At 40.1% G+C, this 20419-nt stretch overlaps 1 protein-coding gene across 1 annotated transcript in view; it reads left to right on the plus strand.

The window, feature by feature from the left end:
- DIAPH2 (diaphanous related formin 2) overlaps positions 1 to 20419 on the plus strand; it is a 940956-nt gene that overhangs the window by 46603 nt on the left and 873934 nt on the right. The window contains exons 2-3 of the mRNA XM_081115447.1: positions 10508 to 10540; positions 13297 to 13473. Of these exons, the coding sequence (XP_080971573.1) occupies positions 10508 to 10540; positions 13297 to 13473 (210 nt within the window). The remainder of the gene's footprint in view (positions 1 to 10507; positions 10541 to 13296; positions 13474 to 20419) is intronic.

Raw genomic sequence — 20419 nt, forward strand, 5'->3', positions numbered from 1 at the left:
AGTTCATGTCGAGACAATTAATTTAAGATTGAGCATATCTTGTTATGACAGATTAATGAAATTTATCCAGTGCAGTGACATGGTCCTTTGGATCAGGAAGAAAACTGAAGCCCTATGCAGTGATGTCATACAGTGGGGCCTTGACTTACGAGTTTAATTTGTTCTGTGACGGAGCTCATAACTCAAATTACTCGTATGTCAAATCAAAAAGTGAATGAGTGAGACACGTGATGCTGGGCTGATGTTGTGGTGTTCACTGTGACGTTCGCTGTGCCAACTAGCGGTGGGGTATCTGAAGCTGGCTTGTAACTCGAATTTTAGCTAGAAACTCAAAGCAAAAAATCAGCCAAGAGATCTTGAGCTCTAATCAATATTGTTATACTGATGAAGACTCTGATGAATATCTCAAAAAACTCGTTAGTCGAGACACTCATAAGTCAAGGCCCCACTGTATTTGATTTCTGATAGATACAGATTTTGTGTGTTAAAAGTTTAAAGAGCATCTTGAGAAGAAAATCCTAAAAGGAATTTTTTTCTTGTCATAAAAATGGTGGAAAGAATTTTGATTTGTAATAGCTAAAATCTGTGGTGGGTTAAAATTTGAGGCTTTAGCTCTAGCCAGGTTGGTGCAGTGGATAGAGCGTTGGCCTGTGGACTGAAGCGTCCCGGGTTCGATTCTGGTAAGGAGCACATGCCCCGGCTGTGCGCTCGATCCCCAGTAGGGGGGCATGCAGGAGGTAGCCTATCAGTGATTCTCTCTCATCATTGATGTTTCTATCTCTCCCTCTCCATTCCTCTCTGAAATAAATAAAAATATATTTTAAAAAAAATTTGAGGCTTTGACTTGACAGTACTTCTGAAATGATGTCTTTATAGTTACAAAAATATAAAAGTATTGCTTTGTTAAAGTGATAAAATGAACAGGTTTAAATACTAATAACAGCATAGTAAAGAGGAGAACAGGAGCATAATGCCTATAACCTCATCTTCTCAACTATTAGGTTTTGCCTTCTGGGGGTGGAACCATGTCTCTTTAAATCCCAGTGCCTAGCACACTGCTCATTGATCTATCTTCTATTATCTTTGCTATGATGATGGAAGACAGCAATGCCTAAGACTAATGTGGGTGCCTAAAAATGATCTTCACTGTTATAAAGGAAATGAAAGAATGTTTTGGAGTAATTTTAAATATAGGCGGTAATAGTTTAATGATTTTGAAAACCAAAATTTGTTTTCCTCTTGTCTTCTTAGAATCAAAATTCTATATTGATCTTACTTCTAAAAATCAGACTATATATAACTCTCTTGGTAAAATAAATACAACTGACAGGTACTCAACTAAAAAAAAATCCTTTAATAAAGTAGTTGAATGCCTGAACAGAATGTTCGGCTTGGTTACCAGGGGATTAAATGGCTAGATTGGTTTTACTGGTTTATAAAGTTCAGGGTTCGTACAGGATCTGGAAAGTTGGAAGGCAGGCCACTGAAGAGTAACTACTTCCTTCTGTTACTGCTGCTGATCTGAAGAGATATTGGGCCAGGCATGTTGTCTAGAAATCACACCCTGGATCAGTGGTTGATACGGATGGCCTTACTTACGGGCCCTTCTAACGTGGAAATTATATGGAGGTTGTGTTAGGTACTATCCTATCAAGAGCTCTCAGAATTTCTCTATTGTTATTTGTTCTTTCATTCATCTTATGTTCAAGTGAACTGCAACCTCCTAAAAGGAAGAGCACATACTTATTTTGTGTATGATTGTATTCTTAGTGCTCAGCACTGCACAGATGAATAGTAGATGCTCAGGTATTTGTTCTTGCACATGGTTTTCTGTGTCATATTGCCCTGTCCTTCTTAGAGAGTAGGAAACTTAAAGCTGGGTAAATAATTGACCCTTCATCTTTATTGTGTTGGCTAACATTTATTTTCTCTAAAACTTGGTGGTGAGACTTTTGAATTGTATGCAATTTAGTTGTCTAATTTCTGTGTTACTAGAGTAATTGTGCGATGTTTATAAAACATTGTATTACCATGTAACATTAGCCATAAGAGAGTTGCATCTTTACATCTTGCTGTTTTTGTTAATTTCTGCCTGATTGAGAAAATTAAAACTTAATTTTCTTGCAATAATGACTCTTGCATTTCAATCAGAACTTTAGCATTAGAGTTTATAAGTAAATCAACCATTTCTCCTATTCTTAAGGGGTTGAGACTTTGGAGTGATACTTTCATAATTATACCATACTCATATAATACTGTACTGTTATATTTAATATAACTGATTATAAATGAAGTTTAATAAACTCTGATTGCTTTACTAATGCACAAGCTTACTGCTTTTCCAGAGTTGATTTTAATGAAAATATATGGTCACTATACTTATTGGTGGAATATGCCCTCATCTTAATGACCATTATCGTTAGATTTGTGCAATAAAAACTTACTAAAATGACTTTAATCAGTGCTTTTAAATTAGGGGTGTGACTCAAGATTTTTTGGTCATTTTTTAGAGCTCCATTGTAAATCTATAGCTTGTATATAGGGATAAAATCGATAATGTCTGCTTGCATGTGATGTGAGAGACAGATGCATGCACATTTATAAATAACCTTCAGATAAAATTTGAGAGCTTATCCCTGTAGAACATCATTATGAATGAGACTGTATTTTATTACAACCATGTAAAAATATGTTTTAAAAGTCACTTTACGTAAAAATGACTGATTTATTCTTATCGAAGAAACAGCTCCTTACAGTTCTCTAAACTTTGTCTTTTTGCTGTTGTTTTTTTGTCATTGTTCTTAATTCCTTTTGTACCTTCATTTTTTTTTTAAAGGCTCACCTGAGGATATGCACTCATTGATTTTAGAGAAAGAGGAAGGGGGAAGAGGAGAGAGAGAGAGAGAGAGAGAGAGAGAGAGAGAGAGAGAGAGAGGAGAGAAAGAGAAAGAGAAAGAAACATTGATATGAGAGGGAAACATCCATCAACTGCCTCCTGTATGTACCTGGACTAGGGATCAAACCTACAACCTTTTGTGTAGGGCATGATGCTCCAACCAATGGAACCACCTGGCTAGGGTGTACCTTTCTTTTTTGAGTGCTATAGAAAGGCAATTGTGTGGCAGAAATAATTTATTTTCTATGTTAGATAATTTAATTGTAACTGAGACAATAATTTCAGTGTATTTTTCCATGTATAGTGACCAAAAATCATCCCTCCTGAAGCTGAAAACTCTTCACATCTGCTTAAAGATTTTCCTTTTTAATAGACCACATTTTTTCTTTTTTTCTGAGCATTTATAAAGAAGAGTTCTAAACAATGGCATCAAGAAGATATTTATGAAAGTAGATTTTTACATGAGGGAAATCTATAAGAAAATATCCATATTAGCCAAATGTGCATAGTTATACAAGATATACACTCTGTAGTTGAATGAAACTTATAAATCAAGAAATCACAAGCAGACTGTTTTTCTGTATGGTTCTCTATCACAAGTAATTGCAATAATTTTTTACATGACTATAATTTCCTATGTGCCTTCGCATGCTCTGTTATTACTGAAGATGTCTGTTAAAAAACAACAACTGTAAGAAAACACTAAAAAAGCATAAACCTTCTCTGGTATTATTTTTGACTTTTGATTTATCAATAATCAAACATTAAACTCAAAAGTAGCCCTAGAAAGAGAAATTTATCTAGCTAGATGGGCATTTCAGGTATAGGGAGCAGTGGGTGCACTATCAGGATATACTGGGCCATACATGTGGGAAAAGGATTTCCGGATTTCCATTTTGTTTTCTGTAGCATATGGATCATGAGCAAAGAGAATACGTAGAAGAAATAGAACCAGGGATGAACAATATAGGAATTTTAATGCCATATTAAGGCTATTCGTCTTTTTTTAAAATATTTTTTATTTTTCAATTACAGTTAACATACAATATTATATTAGTGTTAGGTGTACAACCCAGTGATTAGACATGTATATCACTTACTGTAATCACCATGGTAAATCTAGTACCCATCTGACACCATATATAATTATTACAATATTGTTGACTATATTCTCTATGTGGTACTTTACATCCCCATGACTATTCTGTAACTACCAATTTGTACTTCTTTTTTTTAAAAAAATTAAATCTTTATTGTTCAGATTATTACAGTTGTTCTTTTTTTCCCCCATAGCTCCCCTCCACCTGGTTCCCACCCCACCCTCTGCCCTTACCTCCCCCACTGTCCTCATCCATAGGTGTACGATTTTTGTCCAGTCTCTTCCTGCACCCCCCACACCCCTTTCCCCCTGAGAATTGTCAGTCCACTCCCTTTCTATGCCCTTGATTCTATTATATTCACCAGTTTATTCTGTTCATCAGATTTTTTATTCACTTGATTTTTAGATTCACTTGTTGATAGATATGTACTTGTTCATAATTTGTACCTTTACCTTTTTCTTCTTCTTCCTCTTCTTAAAGAATACCTTTCAGCATTTCATATAATACTGGTTTGGTGGTGATGAACTCCTTTAGCTTTTTCTTGTCTGTGAAGCTCTTTATCTGACCTTCAATTCTGAATGATAGCTTTGCTGGGTAAAGTAATCTTGGTTGTAGGTTCTTGGTATTCATCACTTTGAATATTTCTTGCCACTCTCTTCTGGCCTGCATAGTTTCTGTTGAGAAATAAGCTGACAATCTTATGGGTACTCCCTTGTAGGTAACTAACTGTTTTTCTCTTGCTGCTTTTAAGATTCTCTCTTTGTCTTTTGCTCTTGGCATTTTAATTATGATGTGTCTTGGTGTGGTCCTTTTTGGATTCCTTTTGTTTGGGGTTCTCTGCGCTTCCTGGACTTGTAAGTCTATTTCTTTCACCAGGTAGGGGAAGTTTTCTGTCATTATTTCTTCAAATAGGTTTTCAATATCTTGCTCTCTCTCTTCTTCTGGCACCCCTATAATTTGGATGTTGGTACATTTGAAGTTGTCCCAGAGGCTCCTTACGCTATCTTCATATTTTTGGATTCTTTTTTCTTTTCCGGTTGGGTGTTTTTTACTTCTTCGTATTTCAAATCTTTGACTTGATTCTTGTGATCCTCTAGTCTGCTGTTAGATCTCTGTATAATATTCTTTTTTTTTAGTCAGTGTATGCTTAATTTCTATTTGGTCCTTTTTCATATCCTTGAGGGTCTCACTAGATTTATTGAGGGTCTCACTAAATTTATCGGCGGTTTCTAGAAAATTCTTGAAAAACCTTATAAGTTTGGTTTTGAACTCTATATCCAGTAGTTTGCTTTCCTCCATTTCTGTCATTTGTGACCTGTTTCTTTGTCTCTGCATTTTGGCTGCTTCCCTGTGTTGATAGGGTGGCTTTCTCTGTTAGGTGTCCTATAGGGCCCAGTAGCTTAGCCTCCCTAGTTACCTGAGGTGGACACTCTTGGTGCACCCCTTTGTGGGCTGTGTGCACAGTCTTGTTGTAGTTAAGCCTTGACTGTAGTTGGTATCACTGGGAGGAATTGACCTCCAGGCCAATCAGCTGTGAGAATCAGCTGTGTCTATGGTGGGAGAACTTCTGTGCTGGAGACACCCTTCTGGGGCAAGACTTGCTTCAGTGGGGCTTTGGTGCTCACTGAGACTGCCCCCTGAGTGTGTCCCTTATGGATCTGAGGAGTTTAGTTTGGATGGACCCACTCTGACCACTGGGTACACTGGCACTTGGATCTCTAAGGAGGTGCTAATTTATCCTCCTCCTGAGGCTACCCAGCAGGAGCTATGGCGAGATCTGCAGATTCCTCTTCTTTGTTTGGGATTTGGAGGTGCCCAGATGAGGCCCAGCTGTGAAGCAATGCAATCTGCTGTGGGGCCTTGGGCCTTCTTTTGGAAGTTCTGGGTCTCTTTGACCCAGCTGCAGTTTGTTAGGTAATTTTAGATTGCAAAGGGCCAGGTCATTCATATGCAAAAGCCTCTGCGCACAGCTTGGGTAGGGCAGGGTTTCAGGGAATCAACAGGGCAGAGCAAACAGCTATGGCTGATCCTCAGTCCTACCCTAAGAGGTCCCGAGTCTCAGTGTCCTGGTAATCGCTGTAAGCACCTCTGAGAGAAAGCCGCCCTTGAGTTCCGCTCACTGCCAGACAGTCCAGTTTCGCCAGTCCAGTTTCTCCCCGTATGAGTCTGGGTCCCCAGAGACTAGCCTGGAACTGGAGTTCAGAGTGGGAGCATGTGTCTCCCTCCCGATTGAAAAAGACAACCGTGTCCTCAGTTGCCAGCCCTTTCAGCGTGCGCCTCGGTACCTCTGCACTTTACTTCCGCACCTCCTCTGAGTCTCAGTGTGCTTTTCTCTTTCCTTCTAGTTGTAGAATTTCTACTCAGCCAGCCTTCCTGTGGTTCTGGATGGCGTCTGTTTTGTCTTTTAGTTGTATTTTTGAAGTGGTGGTGCGAGGCAGCAATTTCCGGTGTTTACCTATGCCACCATCTTGGTTTCTCCAAGGCTATTAGTCTTTATCCTGTATTAGAAGCAATTGACTATGAACAGGTGTGTGACAGTCATAATTTTTAGTGTGCCTTTGCCAAGCAATGCTCTAGGCATTAGGGGTGCATCCCTGAATCAAACAGATGAATATCTCTATTCTCATGGAGCCTACAGACAAAAAAAAGTAAAGTATAGACCAGTGATGGCAAAACTTTTGAGCTCAGCGTGTCAGCATTTTGAAAAACCCTAACTTAACTCTGGTGCCGTGTCACATATAGAAATTTTTTTATATTTGCAACCATAATAAAACAAAGACTTATATTTTTGATATTTATTTTATATATTTAAATGCCATTTAACGAAGAAAAATCAACCAAAAAAATGAGTTTGCGTGTCACCTCTGACACGCGTGTCATAGGTTCGCCATCACTGGTATAGACCATGTTAAAATGTGATAAGTCCTACTGAAGCAAGGAAAAGTAGAGCACAGTAAGGAAAGTCAGGCATACCCAGAGGAGGTGTTTCCATTTAAACAGAATCGATAAAGTAGAGCTCACTGAGCAAAAACTTGGAAGGGGGATGGTGGTGGTGATGGAGTGAGCTATATGGATAATGGAAAAGAGCAGTCTAGGCAGAGGAAGGAGCTAGTGCATGAGGCTTATTGCCTTATTGAAGAATAGTGAGGTGGTCAGTGTGACTGAAGCAGAGTGGATGAAAGGGGCAGTAGTAGAAGGTGAGGTCAGAGGGATATAGCGAGTATGCAGATCCATAGGGCCTTCTTTGTAGGCTATTGTAAGGATTTTGACTTTCACATGCAGTGAAAATAGAGCGTCATTGGAAAGCATTGAGCAGAAGAGTGACATGATCTGATTTTGATGTTAACAGTATCACTTCAGTCTGTTCAAAATTAACTGTAGGAGGTTGAAAATGTAAGTAGGGAGACAGATTAGGAGGCTACAGTGGGGCTTTGACTTACGAGTTTAATTCATTCCATGACGGAGCTCGTAACTCAAATTACTCGTATGTCAAATCAAAAAGTGAACGAGTGAGACACGTGATGCTGGGCTGATGTTGTGGTATTCACTGTGACGTTCGCTGTGCCCACTAGTGGTGGGGTATCTGAAGCTGGCTCATAACCCGAATTTTAGCTCGCAACTCAAAGCAAAAAATCGGTCGAGAGACGGCTCATATCTCGAAAAACTCATTAGTCAGGACACTCGTAAGTCAAGGCCCCACTGTATTCCAGAAATCTAGGTAGGAGGTGATGGTGGTTGGAACCAGATCTCTGCTTTAAGAAGAGGACCTTGGCAGTGAGAAAAGAGTGGAAGCAGAGGTAATTATTACGAGAGTTGCCTTGCTGATGATTAGAATCTAAAGTAGGATGTTTTGAGTGAGGATGAAGAGGGAACTGCAGGAAGATTACCATGGAACTTGACAGCTGCTTGACTATAGGGAATGAAGGAAAGGTGGCATGGGAATCTTAAGCCTGGATAAATGGAATGCAAACCTAACCATTAATAAATGTTACCCTCCTTTGTGAATGTCTGTCTGACCCTCTGAGACACTTTGCCCACTTCCTGCTCATGTAGTGCTCATTGGGTTATTAATTGTATACTCATTTTTCCCTCCTGCCACCCACCTAGAAGTGGTCTGACTTTTAGAATTGTGGCAGTATTAAGGAATAATTAGGAATGTAAAATTTAAGAATTCTGAATAACCTAAATTAGCATATAGCTTGTATATGGAGAATAACTAGCTGATTAGCACTCAAAGAGCATAAAGTATATTGGTCAAATTGAGTTTAGTAGATGACATGTAAAATGTGTTGGGGAAGGACTATGGGTGCCAGGGGAATGCTCTTTGCAATGATGCTTGAGCCCTGGGTAATGGTGGCAAAAGGGCAGTTACCCACAAAGGGGTATCTCTGAACGTGAGATTATCATGAACTGTTTCAATTCAGTAATTCAGTCCTAATGTCCTAGAGCTTAATTATACTCACTGAAAAGGTCACATGTTGACTAAGATTTAGTACCAAGTAATAACCAGATCTGTGGTCCTTTGGGAATTTACTCATCGTCTTCAAGCTTCAGTTTCGTCACTTGTAAAATGAGACGTTTTGACTAGATGCTCTCAAATTCCATCTAACTTTAATAGTCTCTCACTCTTTAATGTGTGATTTAATATGGACAAAAATATGTTAACTTAAAAAAGAGAAAAACACTCAAGTTTCTTCCCATAGACAAGGTGATAATATTGCTAGCATTACTTTTTTTCTTCTGTCCTCCTATTAAACTGTCAACATTATATTAAAAACCGAGATATAGATTTAAAGCATTCCACACGTATGTGTACCTTACCATAGAGAATTTGACAAAATAAAATTATATTTTTCCCCTAATTTACATTCTAACGTTGAAGATACAGATTTGTTTCTAGTCTTGAGTTTATAACCCCACAGAATGGGAAGAGAAGAAAAACAGGCATTGCTTGAAGAACTATATAATCTGGCTAATAATAAGGTGGACAGATACATATCCAGATGGTAACAGGGTAGTTGAGGCACCTTTGAAGCTTTGACATTTTGCACTCTGATTTTACATTACAGGAGATCATGAAGTTTGCCATTGTGCATAAAACAGTTTCCGGTAATCCACAGGGAAAATTAAAGAGAAAATACCAGCTGGAGATAGTCCTAGGGAGTTCTCTCTTAAAATAGCTTCCTTTCTGATGTAACTAATCCCCCCCTCTTTTATTTTCCTCAGGCAATAAAGATTGATTGGGAATTGTGTCAGCAGGATATAGTGAAGGCATTGTATAAAGATGTAGAAGTGTAGATCCCTGAGGGAATCGATGGATTGAGAGTAGAAAATGAAATGTGCAGATAATAGTTTGTTTGTCCCAGCTGATTGAGAGGAGGGTGATCTTTACAGCATTTTGTTGGTGCTATTTGAAGACAATTTCATGAGATCCTGAGACCAAATAATTCTCACTTCCTTAAAACTCATAATGGACTTCTCCCCATCAGTGAGAAGACCATATTTCGCTTAGTAAAAAGGGATGTGAGCACGCATGACCAAGTTGATGTATATCATTAGTTTATGTTGTAGGAAATAAATGTACAAGATGTAGCAGAAGGGTTAATTTCAATTCCTAACAGGCAATTTAAACAAAACTTGTTCTTCCCTAATCTTGTCACTTGGTTGGCAGTTCAAAACATTTATAATATAATAACTGCCGTTCATGCTAATTGTATGTTATTGTAAGATCTTGAAGTATCTTCTGAATCATGAAGATTACTAAATTATTAGATGTTACTTTGCTTACTTTAGTATTGCTTTATTACTTTAGTATTATTGTATTCTGATTCTTCAGATCATGGTGCCAATGTATGTTATGTGGTAGTGTTTATTAACCACTGTATTTTATTAACTAGAATACACCATTTCCAGTGATTTTCAGCATTAGAAGTAGAGAGCCACATCCAAAAAAAGTGTTGGAGTTTTTGAGAAATGGGCATATATTAAAAGAATCACTAAGTTCAGTTTATCGAGACTATTTATAAAGATGTTCTTTAAACACCCATCAGATATAACAGAGTTCTAGACTGAGCTATTGTGTTATATTTTATTACTATTAAATATGACATTTTTCTTCTTATTTGTATATATTTTTAAAGTTATCTATTGTAAAAACATGATCATTCATTCTAAAACTTTGAAAAAACTTGTAAGGGGCTTATGACTTCACTGTATGTTTTCTTATGTTTGAACACTGTGGCCATGATGTCTGATCCAAATGTGACTTCGGGACCTTGCGCACCATCTTTAAAAACAAATAGACATCCCCACCCCACCCTTTATTTTAAATTTTTAAAAAGTTGTTTTTTTTTCCTTTTGTAAAAAATGTGCTTGTTAATATATTTAAACTGTCTGATTATTTTTGACTAGTTATACTTGATAAAATAAAAATGAGAATTATTCAATTATTGTTTTATCTATGAGTTTCTCTTATTGACAGGTGTTTCTTTTTTTCTTTTGGTTTTAATAGAACATTCAAATAAAAACTTTGGCAGATGATGTGGTAAGGTGGTCTTTAATAGCATGTTATTGCATTACTTATGCATGTTGCTTTTATATTAAAGTGAGTGGACATTACAGCATTGATATATGTAAGATATAGAATGTTTGGATGTTTACAAAGTACAGTAGAATGGAAGAATTTTCAATAGAATGACTTCTTTGTTTGAATTTTAACATAAAACAATTATATGAAATCTCAACAAAATTTTGATATTATCATCTTGGTATATACCTTAACCAAATTAAAAAAAATCTCTGTAAATATCACTCTGGAAAATCCAGATGTTTCCTTTTTTGATAGCTTAAGAAAATTGACTGTGAATATGTTAACTAGTAATATGAATATTGGAAGAAATTAATGTAACATAGAAAGGAGGTTACGTTCATTATGTTAGTCAGATATTTAAAATCCTTAAATATTTTTGAGCTGAATCTATCACAGTAAATCTTATTAAAAGTTATGGGCTTTAAAATTTAAATGTGCCCTTTTATAGCTAAACTTTAAAGAAACAGTATTGTAAGCAATGCCAATTTTTACTTGGTGAAATTACCTATCTACAAATAATGTAAAATACTGTTAGTAATTTAAGGAGGTGAAAGTATTCAGATTAACTTCATTTTCTTATCAAGATATAGCTGAAAGCAAAAGCCAGTTTTCTAGATAGAAATGAAGGGCATAGTGGAAGATCAAATATATATGTAAATAATGCTACTCAGTAGAAAAGCCAGGTCGGCAAAAGTAAATATTAAATGATATGAAGGGACAGGAACAGAGGTATGTTGATTTAACGGTTGATTGCATATTTGAATGCTTTTATGTCCACCATATCTTTTAGTGAAATTTGACTGTTGAATATGTACTCAGCTTATTTGGGATTGCTTAATATTTTTTTCTTCAGTTGTTCAAAGATATACTACATATCTAAACCAACTTAATTTTTCTCAGAGTTTAAAGAAAATTTGAAAATATTGTTAAAGATGATTTTAAAAAAATGAACCTTACTGTGAACACTGGGATAGAAACCAGAGACTCGTGAATTTAGGGAGTCACTTTTTCTGTGAAATGAGAGAGTTGGTTTGGATTATTTTTCAAGTTTCTTCCCAGCTCTAGAATATTATGATTTATATAATCTCTTTGTAAGCAACCACATACTAAAATCATTTTTGTAATCCTAAATAAGCTGCTTAAAACTACTCATATTTATTTCAAAGCACACCTTTTAAGAAAAAAAAAAAGTGTTCTTTGAATCAATATGAAAGGTCTGTTTGTTTTTTTACTGGGGGTCAACAGAAACTTACATAAGTTGCAGTAATGACTTCTTGACGCTTTTTGTATTGTTGAAGTAATGTATAAGGACTCGGTAACCTAACAGTGAAGACACGCAGTCCTTGCATCTGCCCTGTGTCTGCTTGTTTGTTTAACGTGAGCTGACAGTGTGCATGTGCTTCCTAACAGAAACAGAATAAAACCGAGCTGCATTCAGTTTTATGGTCCTTACTAATTTTTGATGTCTAATGTTTTGTGGTTTAAAACAGAATGGCCTGTTTACGTGCAACTGGAGTCGTTAACCCACTTTATGTGAAATAGAAAGCTAATTATTAGAGATTGTACATGGAATCAATGGTTCAGAGTCAATATCCATTAAATAGCAAGTTCTTCATAATAGTGTTTGTAGGATTAAGATATTTCTGTTTATGTTGTGTTTCCAGTAAAAAGAAAAGGTGATGTCTTGTTGGTTCTACTTTTTAGGGCAGAAAAAAAAGGTAGAGGAAATAATAGTAATAGTAAGAACAACAATAATAAATAGCAGCTAAATGCATTAGGCATATCAATTTATTTTATTGCACAATAACCCTATGGTGTAAGTAATATCATTATTTACTTATGTGACATGTTAAATCATTGTGCTATATTACTTTTTATTTTTATTTTTATATTTTTTTATTTATTTCAGAGAGGAAGGGAGAGGGAGGGAGAGATAGAAATATCAGTGATGAGAGAAAAATCACTGATCGGCTGCTCCTGCACACCCCCCACTGGGGATTGAGCCCGCAACCCAGTCTTGTGCCCTTTGCCAAAATCAAACCTGGGACCCTTCAGTCTGCAGGCCGATGCTATATCCATTAAGCCAAACTGGCTAGGGCTCATTGTGCTGTTTTGGAGATGAGGAAACAGAGACTATCTAATTTGCACAGGCAAACTGAGCAAGTAAAAGGCAGATTCATACTCAGGTAGTCTGCCTTCAGAATTTGTGCTCTTAACCACGATACTCTACTGCTACACTGAGCAAGTACTCACAGATACTTGTCACAATTTTTGGCACCTTGAAGAAGACAAACATTACTATAACATCCCCTTAGAACTGGATATCAGAAGCTCTTTTTATTTTCTTTCTCTCTTTCTCATGATTTGAAAGTTGCCAACAAAGACACATTCTCCCTGAAACAACCCACATGACTTTGATGCAGGACTTTTTGTTTACCTACTTCCTGTGCAAAACTGAAATGACGGAGAACTGAGTTTTACTTTTTAAGGAATACTTTTCAGCCCCCAGACCGCTGAGGCTGGAGAGCTACTTCAGGGTTTCAAAATAGTACAATCTCTAACCGGAGCTTGCTGCTTAAAATAACATATTTTGTCAAAAGGCAATAATGTTGTGTGTCATACTAAGTGCCATTTTGATGTTTCAGTTCCTTTTTTTTTGTGATTCCCAATCTCCTTTTTAGGGCTTATTTGTTGTTGTTTTCTCTTTGCAGCGTGACCGAATTACAAGTTTTAGAAAATCTACTGTCAAAAAAGAAAAACATCTTATTCAACATCCTATTGATTCTCAAGTTGCGATGAATGAATTTCCAGCACCTCAGCCATTATACGATGAACGATCTTTGAATTTGTCAGAAAAAGAAGTACTGGATCTCTTTGAAAAAATGATGGTAAGGTGGACCCCTACATTTGTTGTAATTTAAAAATGCGTGTGCCCGGAATAATACTGGGTTTTAAGTAGGTATGTTTGTATGGACTGTGTTTATGTCACATAAAGGATGGACCAGAAACTTGGCCGATACAGCAGAACTATTTTCAAAAGTATCTGTTTTTTGAGCTAACATTCCTACTTATCTCTTCCAGTTTGAGCTCCTAAAAGCAGAGGCTGTCTTACTTACTTTTGATCTGTAGCATTTTGTAGTCTCTGGCACATCAAATCAAATTTTCAGGTAACTAATTTGTGTTCCTGTTTCTATAAAGTGGAACAGGCCTAAATCCTCTTTGCTGCACAAGGTATCTTGTTCGGTATATGAAACAGAATTGGGAGGGAAGAAGTGATAAAACCATTACTGGGGGCAGAGATATTAATTCCTCCAAGTTTGTTCTATAGCAATAGTCACACAACCAACATTTCCTAGCATGTTGCTTATATTTTATAGCTTGAGGTCTATGTTATTTCTTATATTAGACTAGAGGCCCGGTGCACAAAAATTTGTGCACTCGGGGGGGAAGGGGGAGTCCCTCTACCTGGCCTGTGCCCTCTCGCAGTCTGGGACCCCTTGGGAGATAATGCCCTGCTGGCTTAGGCCTGCTCCTGGGTGGCAGAGGGCAGGCCCAATCCCTAGGTGCAGCCCCTGGTCGGGCTCAGAGCAGGGCTGATTGGGGAGTTGGGGCGCCGCCCCTGTCATGCACAGAGCAGGGCGGATCGGGAGGTTGCAATGCCACCCTCAGTCACGCTCAGGGTAGGGCCGATTGGGGGGTTGGGTCACTGCCTCCTGTCACACTCAAGGCAGGTTCGATGGGGAGGTTGTGGTGCTACCCCCTGTCACACACAGAGCAGGGCTAATCAGGGGGTTGGGGAGCTCCCCCCTGTCATGCACAGAGCAGGGCCCATCAGGGGGGTTGGGGAGCTCCCCCCTATCACGCACAGAGCAGGGTCGATCAGGGGGTTGAGGAGCTCCCCCCTGCCACTCACAGAGTAGGGCCGATAGGGGAGTTGGGGTACCGCCCCCTGTCACACACACAGCAGGGCGGATCAGGGGGTTGGGGCGCCGCTCTCTATCACCCACAGAGCAGGGCCGATCAGGGGTTTGGGGTACCGCCACTGTCACACTCAGGGCAGGGCCGATGGGGAGGTTATGGCTCTACCGCATCACACAAAGAGCAGGGCCCGTGGGGGGGGGGGGTTGGGACGCCACCCTCTATCACCCACAGAGCAGGACCGATCAGGGGGTTGGGGCGCTGCCACTCTCACACTCAGGGCAGGGCCGATGGGGAGGTTATGGCTCTACCCTGTCACACACAGAGCAGGGCCCATGGGAGGGGGGGTTGGGGCGCTGCACCCTGTGACACACAGAGCCACAGAGCGATCAGGGGGTTGGGGAGCTCCCCCGTATCAGGCCCAAAGCAGGGCTGATCAGGAGGTTGGTGCGCCTTCCCCTGTCACAAACAGAGCAGGGCGGTTAGGGAGGTTGTGGCCCCACCCCCTGTCACACACAGAGCCACAGGGCTATCAGGGGTTTGGGCGCTGCCCCCTGTCACGCTGATCCCGGTGCTGGGAGGCCTCATGGCTCCGCTGATCCTGGTGCTGGGAGGCATGTTACCCTTTTACTATATAGGATAGAGGCCTGGTGCATGGGTGGGGCTGGCTGGTTTGCCCTGAAGGGTGTCCTGGATCAGGGTGGGGGTCCCCACTGGGGTGCCTGGCCAGCCTGGATGAGGGGATGATGGCTGTTTGCAGCTGGTCACACCCCCTTCAGGGTGGGGGCCCCCACTGTGGTGCCTGGCCAGTCTGGGTGAGGGTCTGAGGGCTGTTTTCAGGCTGGCGGGTGACTGAAGCTCCCAACTGCTCCTTTTTTTTTTTTTTTTTATTCTGGGCCAGCTTTAGCTCTGGCTCCAGCTCTGAGGCCTCTGCTGCTGAAAGCAGGTATCTGGTTTGTTTGTGTTCTATAATCGAAACAATGTATAACTCCAGCTCTGAGATCCCTGCGGGCTGAAAGCAGGTTTCTGGGGATTTGTTTAGCTTCTATATTTGTTACAATGTTTCAGACTGCAAGCTCAGAGGCCGGCAAGGCAGGCGGGGAACGTTGGAGTCCTCCGTCACTGAAGCAAGCAAGCCTCATGTTCGCTTCCAGCTGCCTGGCTGCCGGCAGCCATCTTGGCTGGCAGTTAATTTTGCATATCGCCCTGATTAGCCAATGGGAATGGTAGCGGTCGTATGCTAATTACCATGTTTCTCTTTTATTAGATAGGATAATAAATATCGTATTTTGGGTATTCACTAGTTTATGGTAGGAGAGGAGAGAGATGAGGTTTGGGCCGTATTACACTGGCTTGCTTGACCAGAAAAGAAGTGGAGATTCTGACTCATGATTTCTTTATTCTCTCCCACTTAGCATTGTAATATTTTCAGGTGGATGTCTATTTATCTGGAGTTAGAGTTCACAGGAGTTCCCAAGGTCCCTTCACCCACACCAAAATAAAAGGTTACGAATCACTGCAAATCCAGACCCTTCTACTCTGCTCATTATGGAACAGCTTGTCACCACCCATCCCACCCCCACTGTTTCCCTCCTGTGCCTAGAAGAGGAGGTAATAGGCCTTCAATAAATATCAGTTGAAAGTTGTTGAATGAAAACAAACTTAATTCCCTTTATGTTTAAACTTTTCCTTGACTATTCCTTCTATCTCACCACTGTTCCTTCTATCTGGCTTGTCCCCGACACAAGTCCTGCCATTTGTACCCTCTTCAGCCCTGTGTGCCATTTTCTACCTGCTCCTTCCATGCCATCTTTGAACCATCGTTCAGCAACCCTTTCTCTTGTGAAGCCTGTTATCTGCCGACCTTCCTTGATGATAAAAGCACCTGGCTATCCTTTTGACTTTTCCCTTGGTTTTGGTGATTTCAACTATTGTGTTGACAGCCCCATGCTTTTTTTGCTCTTAGTTCTTTGATTTCCTAAACTCTCACTTCTGCACTTATACATTTAGCTAATTATTGGCATGAGTATACCTTGGTTGGACTGTGTTATTCTTTGGAATGATTCCACCTATGTAAGATCTTTAACTCTGAAATTCTCCTAAATAATCTATGCTCTCTCTCCCATGCTTCTAATTTTACAAAATGTGTATTGTGTAGTGGTTATGAACAAGGCCTTTGGGGTCATTCCGACTTGGATTTGAATTCTGGCTTCGCCATTAATCGCATTAACTTGCAAAGGTTATATAAACATCTGTACACTTTGTTTTCCTTAACTGTAACAAAGATATAAAAGGATCTACCTCATATGCTTATCTTAAAGGATTAAGGGAGATGATATTCATAGAATAGTGCCTGGCATATAAGCTCTCTGCATAAGTAATTTCATAAATGTGTTCCATTATCTTTCTTTATCAAATAAAGTTCTTTCTTTAGTTGCCAATATTCTAGATCACCTAGATTGCCCCTCAATTTACCACTTGGTTGCCTTATCTTAATAACTCCAAAGCACTGATGATAACAACAGAAGCAGAAACATTCCTTGATTAACACTTTTAATTTTTTAAATAGTTTTTTTTAATATGTCTCTTTTCTCTCTTTTTTTAAAATACATTTTATTGATTTTTTACAGAGAGGAAGGGAGAGGGATCGAGAGTTAGAAACATCGATGAGAGAGAAACATTGATTAGCTGCCTCCTGCACACCCCCCATTGGGGATGTGCCGGCAACCAAGGTACATGCCCTTGACTGGAATCGAACCTGGGACCTTTCAGTCCACAGGCCTATGCTCTATCCACTGAGCCAAACCAGTCAGGGCAATATATATATTTTTTTTACTTCTCTTCACTCAAGCCTCACTCAAATTATCCTTACTGCTTTAAACTCCCAACTGGTTACTAATTTTTACAGTATTGAAATAGTTTTTTGAGTTTATCAGTGGCATTGCCCTACTCTAGTTTACTTAAGCTTGACACTTCCGGGCGATCTTCTACTCCATTGGTGTTCTCAGTCACTTCCAGTTGCTTGCCAAATCATACTGGCTTGGTTTTTGCAATGACTTTTACATCTGTTTCCTCAAATGTCCTCTAGGTGCTCTTGCCCTAGTTTCGACAATATCCCTCTCTAGTTGTTTCTTGTAGGATACTAAAATAGCCTGCTAACTGGTCTTCCTCCTGTCCTTCAGGTTTTGCCTGTTCTAGTCCAATAATGCCCTATTAATGATCAGAAACATTCCTTTTCCAAAGCACCAAATAGGCCCTGATGTTTTCAGACAATTATTTTATACATTTCAACTCCAGTCCCTCAGCTGTGCTCCTAGATGACTATTTCACACCTGTACTTTGATGTTCAATCCTCAGAACTCTTACTTATCTTTATACTCTGCTGATGACCTTGCTGCTTAATTTACTGAAGCAATCAGAAGAAAACTTCCACCACCATATATATCTACCCAACTTTTAGTACCTGCACTCACATAGTTTATCTTGCTACCTGTCACCGTAGGTGAACTTTTTATGTTCCAAATCCCTCCATTTGTGTATAAGGTTCCATTCCTTTTCAACTACTCAGGGACATTGCCCCAATAATTTTTCTCCTCTGTCTTCTGCCATTCCAAGCAGCATACAACCTGTCTCATTTTACAAAACCTTTTCTTGACCTTATCTCCCTTGCCAGCTACTGCTTTATTTTTACTCTCCTTTGAAGCAAAACACCTCGCTTAATTTTTTTTATATTGATTGCTTCTGATTTCTCACCTCTCACTTTCTCTCCTAAACTTACTCCAGCCAGGCTTCCACCTCACCATTCCATCAAAACTGTTACCAAGGTCACCAGAGATCTTCATGCTGCTGAATCCCATGCTCAGTTCTCAGTCTCATCTTGATTGACTTATCAGCAGCATTTGATGCAGTTGATCATTCTCTTCGATTTAAAATGTTCCCCTCTCCACCCCCCAACATTGATTTTATTTCCTCTCCTGTCTTTGAAATGTGTGACAAGAAATAAGTTACTTTAACATTGCCGATACAATTATTTGGAATTTCTGGGTAATGATATATTTTGGTGAAACTTGGTGAAAGCTTAAATAATGAGAGACAATCCTATCCAATAAAAGAGTAATATGCAAATTAACCCTCACTCTGTCACAAAGATGGTGGCAGCCACGGAGCTGGAGTGAGCAGGAGGCTTGGTTGCCCCCTGCGATGGAGGAAGCCAAGCTTCCCGCCTGCCCTGGCCAGCCCTGAGCTCTGCTCAAGGCTACAAAGTTTCAATTATAGAAGATAAATAAATCCCAGATACCTGCTTCCAACTGGCCTGTCCTCCGCTCAAGGAGGGGCTGGGAACATGGGTTGCCAGGGGCAACCCAGGCTTCCAGTGGGACCAAGGCTACAAAGTTTCAATTATAGAAGTTAAATAAATCCCAGATACCTGCTTCCAGCCCGCGGCCGTGGCCTGCCTGAAAATGGCCATCAGCCCCTCACCCAGGCTGGCCAGGCACCCCAGTAGGGCCCCCCACCCTGAAGGGGGTGTGGCCAGCCTGAAAATGGCCCTCAGCCCCTCACCCAGGCTGGCCAGGCACCCAGTAGGGCCCCTCACCCCGTAGGGGCTGTGGCCAGCCTAAAAACAGCCCTCAGCCCCTCACCCAGGCTGGCCACACCTCCATGGGGTGAGGGTCCCCACTGGGGGGCCTTGACCAGCCTACAAACAGCCATCAGCCCCTCACCCAGGCTGGCCAGGTACCCTAGTGGGACCCCAACCCTGATCTGGGACACCCTTCAGGGCAAACCAGCTGGCCCCACCCATGCACCAGGCCTCTATCCTATATAATAAAAGGGTAATATGCAAACTGGCCCTAGCAGCAGAAACACTGGGAATGACTAGTCACTATGACACACACTGACCTCCAGGGGGGCAGATGCTCAATGCAGGAGATGCCCCCTGGTGGTCAGTGTGCTCCCACAGGGGGAGCTCTGCTCAGCCACAAGCCAGGCTGATGGCTGCCAGCACAGCGGTGGTGGCGGGAGCCTCTCCCGCCTCCTCAGCAGCACTAAGGATGTCCGACTGCAGCTTAGGCCTGCTCCCCGCTGGCAAGTGGACATCCCCTGAGGGCTCCCGGGCTGCCAGAGGGATGTCTGACTGCCAGCTTAGGTGCGATCCCCTGGGGAGCGGGCCTAAACCAGCAGATGGACAACCCCCGAGGGGTCCCAGACTGTGAGAGGGCACAGGCTGGGGTGAGGGACACCCCCGAGTGCACAAATTTTTGTCCACTGGGCCTCTAGTATTCAACTATAAGCCTATCTTACTCTGATCAATGAAACTTGTTATGCCTGAGGATCATGTCTATAACAGTATTTCTCATTGTACAGACTTGTAGATGTAGATATCAGGGATATTCAGCTAAAACTTTAGTTATTGCAGGACATGTTTTTTTAAGTATTGACTTTTATTTGATTATAAGAAGTCTTATTTAGTTACTAATAATTCATTTAAAAATCGCTTGGCTCTTTAGAGCTAAGTAAAATCATGAAATGAGTCTCATTAACTAAAAGATCTGAGTGGTTAGGTTTTACTTTACTAGTGTATATTAGCAGATTACGAATGTTTCATTGAATGTCATCTATGCATTGTATGTCATCTTTTATATTGTGGATACTCAATGAAACAATAATGAACATATCTTCTGAGCAATGGTATCAGTGGCTATTGCTGACAGATTTAAAGCTCCAAATTTGAAACTTTTAGGTGATTGCTCATTTTATAGAGCACAAGCAATTTATTAGCTGTGTGTCTTCAGTAGTTTGTAAAAGTGAATTTTGTTCTTAGAGTATGGTCACTGACTATTAATTGAAAATTAGGAAGTATTTTTTTTTTATTTGTTTGTTTTAAATTTATCTTTATTGTTGAAAGTATTACAGATG

Source organism: Myotis nattereri, assembly GCF_964212035.1.
Source record: "Myotis nattereri genome assembly, chromosome: X".
Classification (NCBI taxonomy): domain Eukaryota; kingdom Metazoa; phylum Chordata; class Mammalia; order Chiroptera; family Vespertilionidae; genus Myotis; species Myotis nattereri.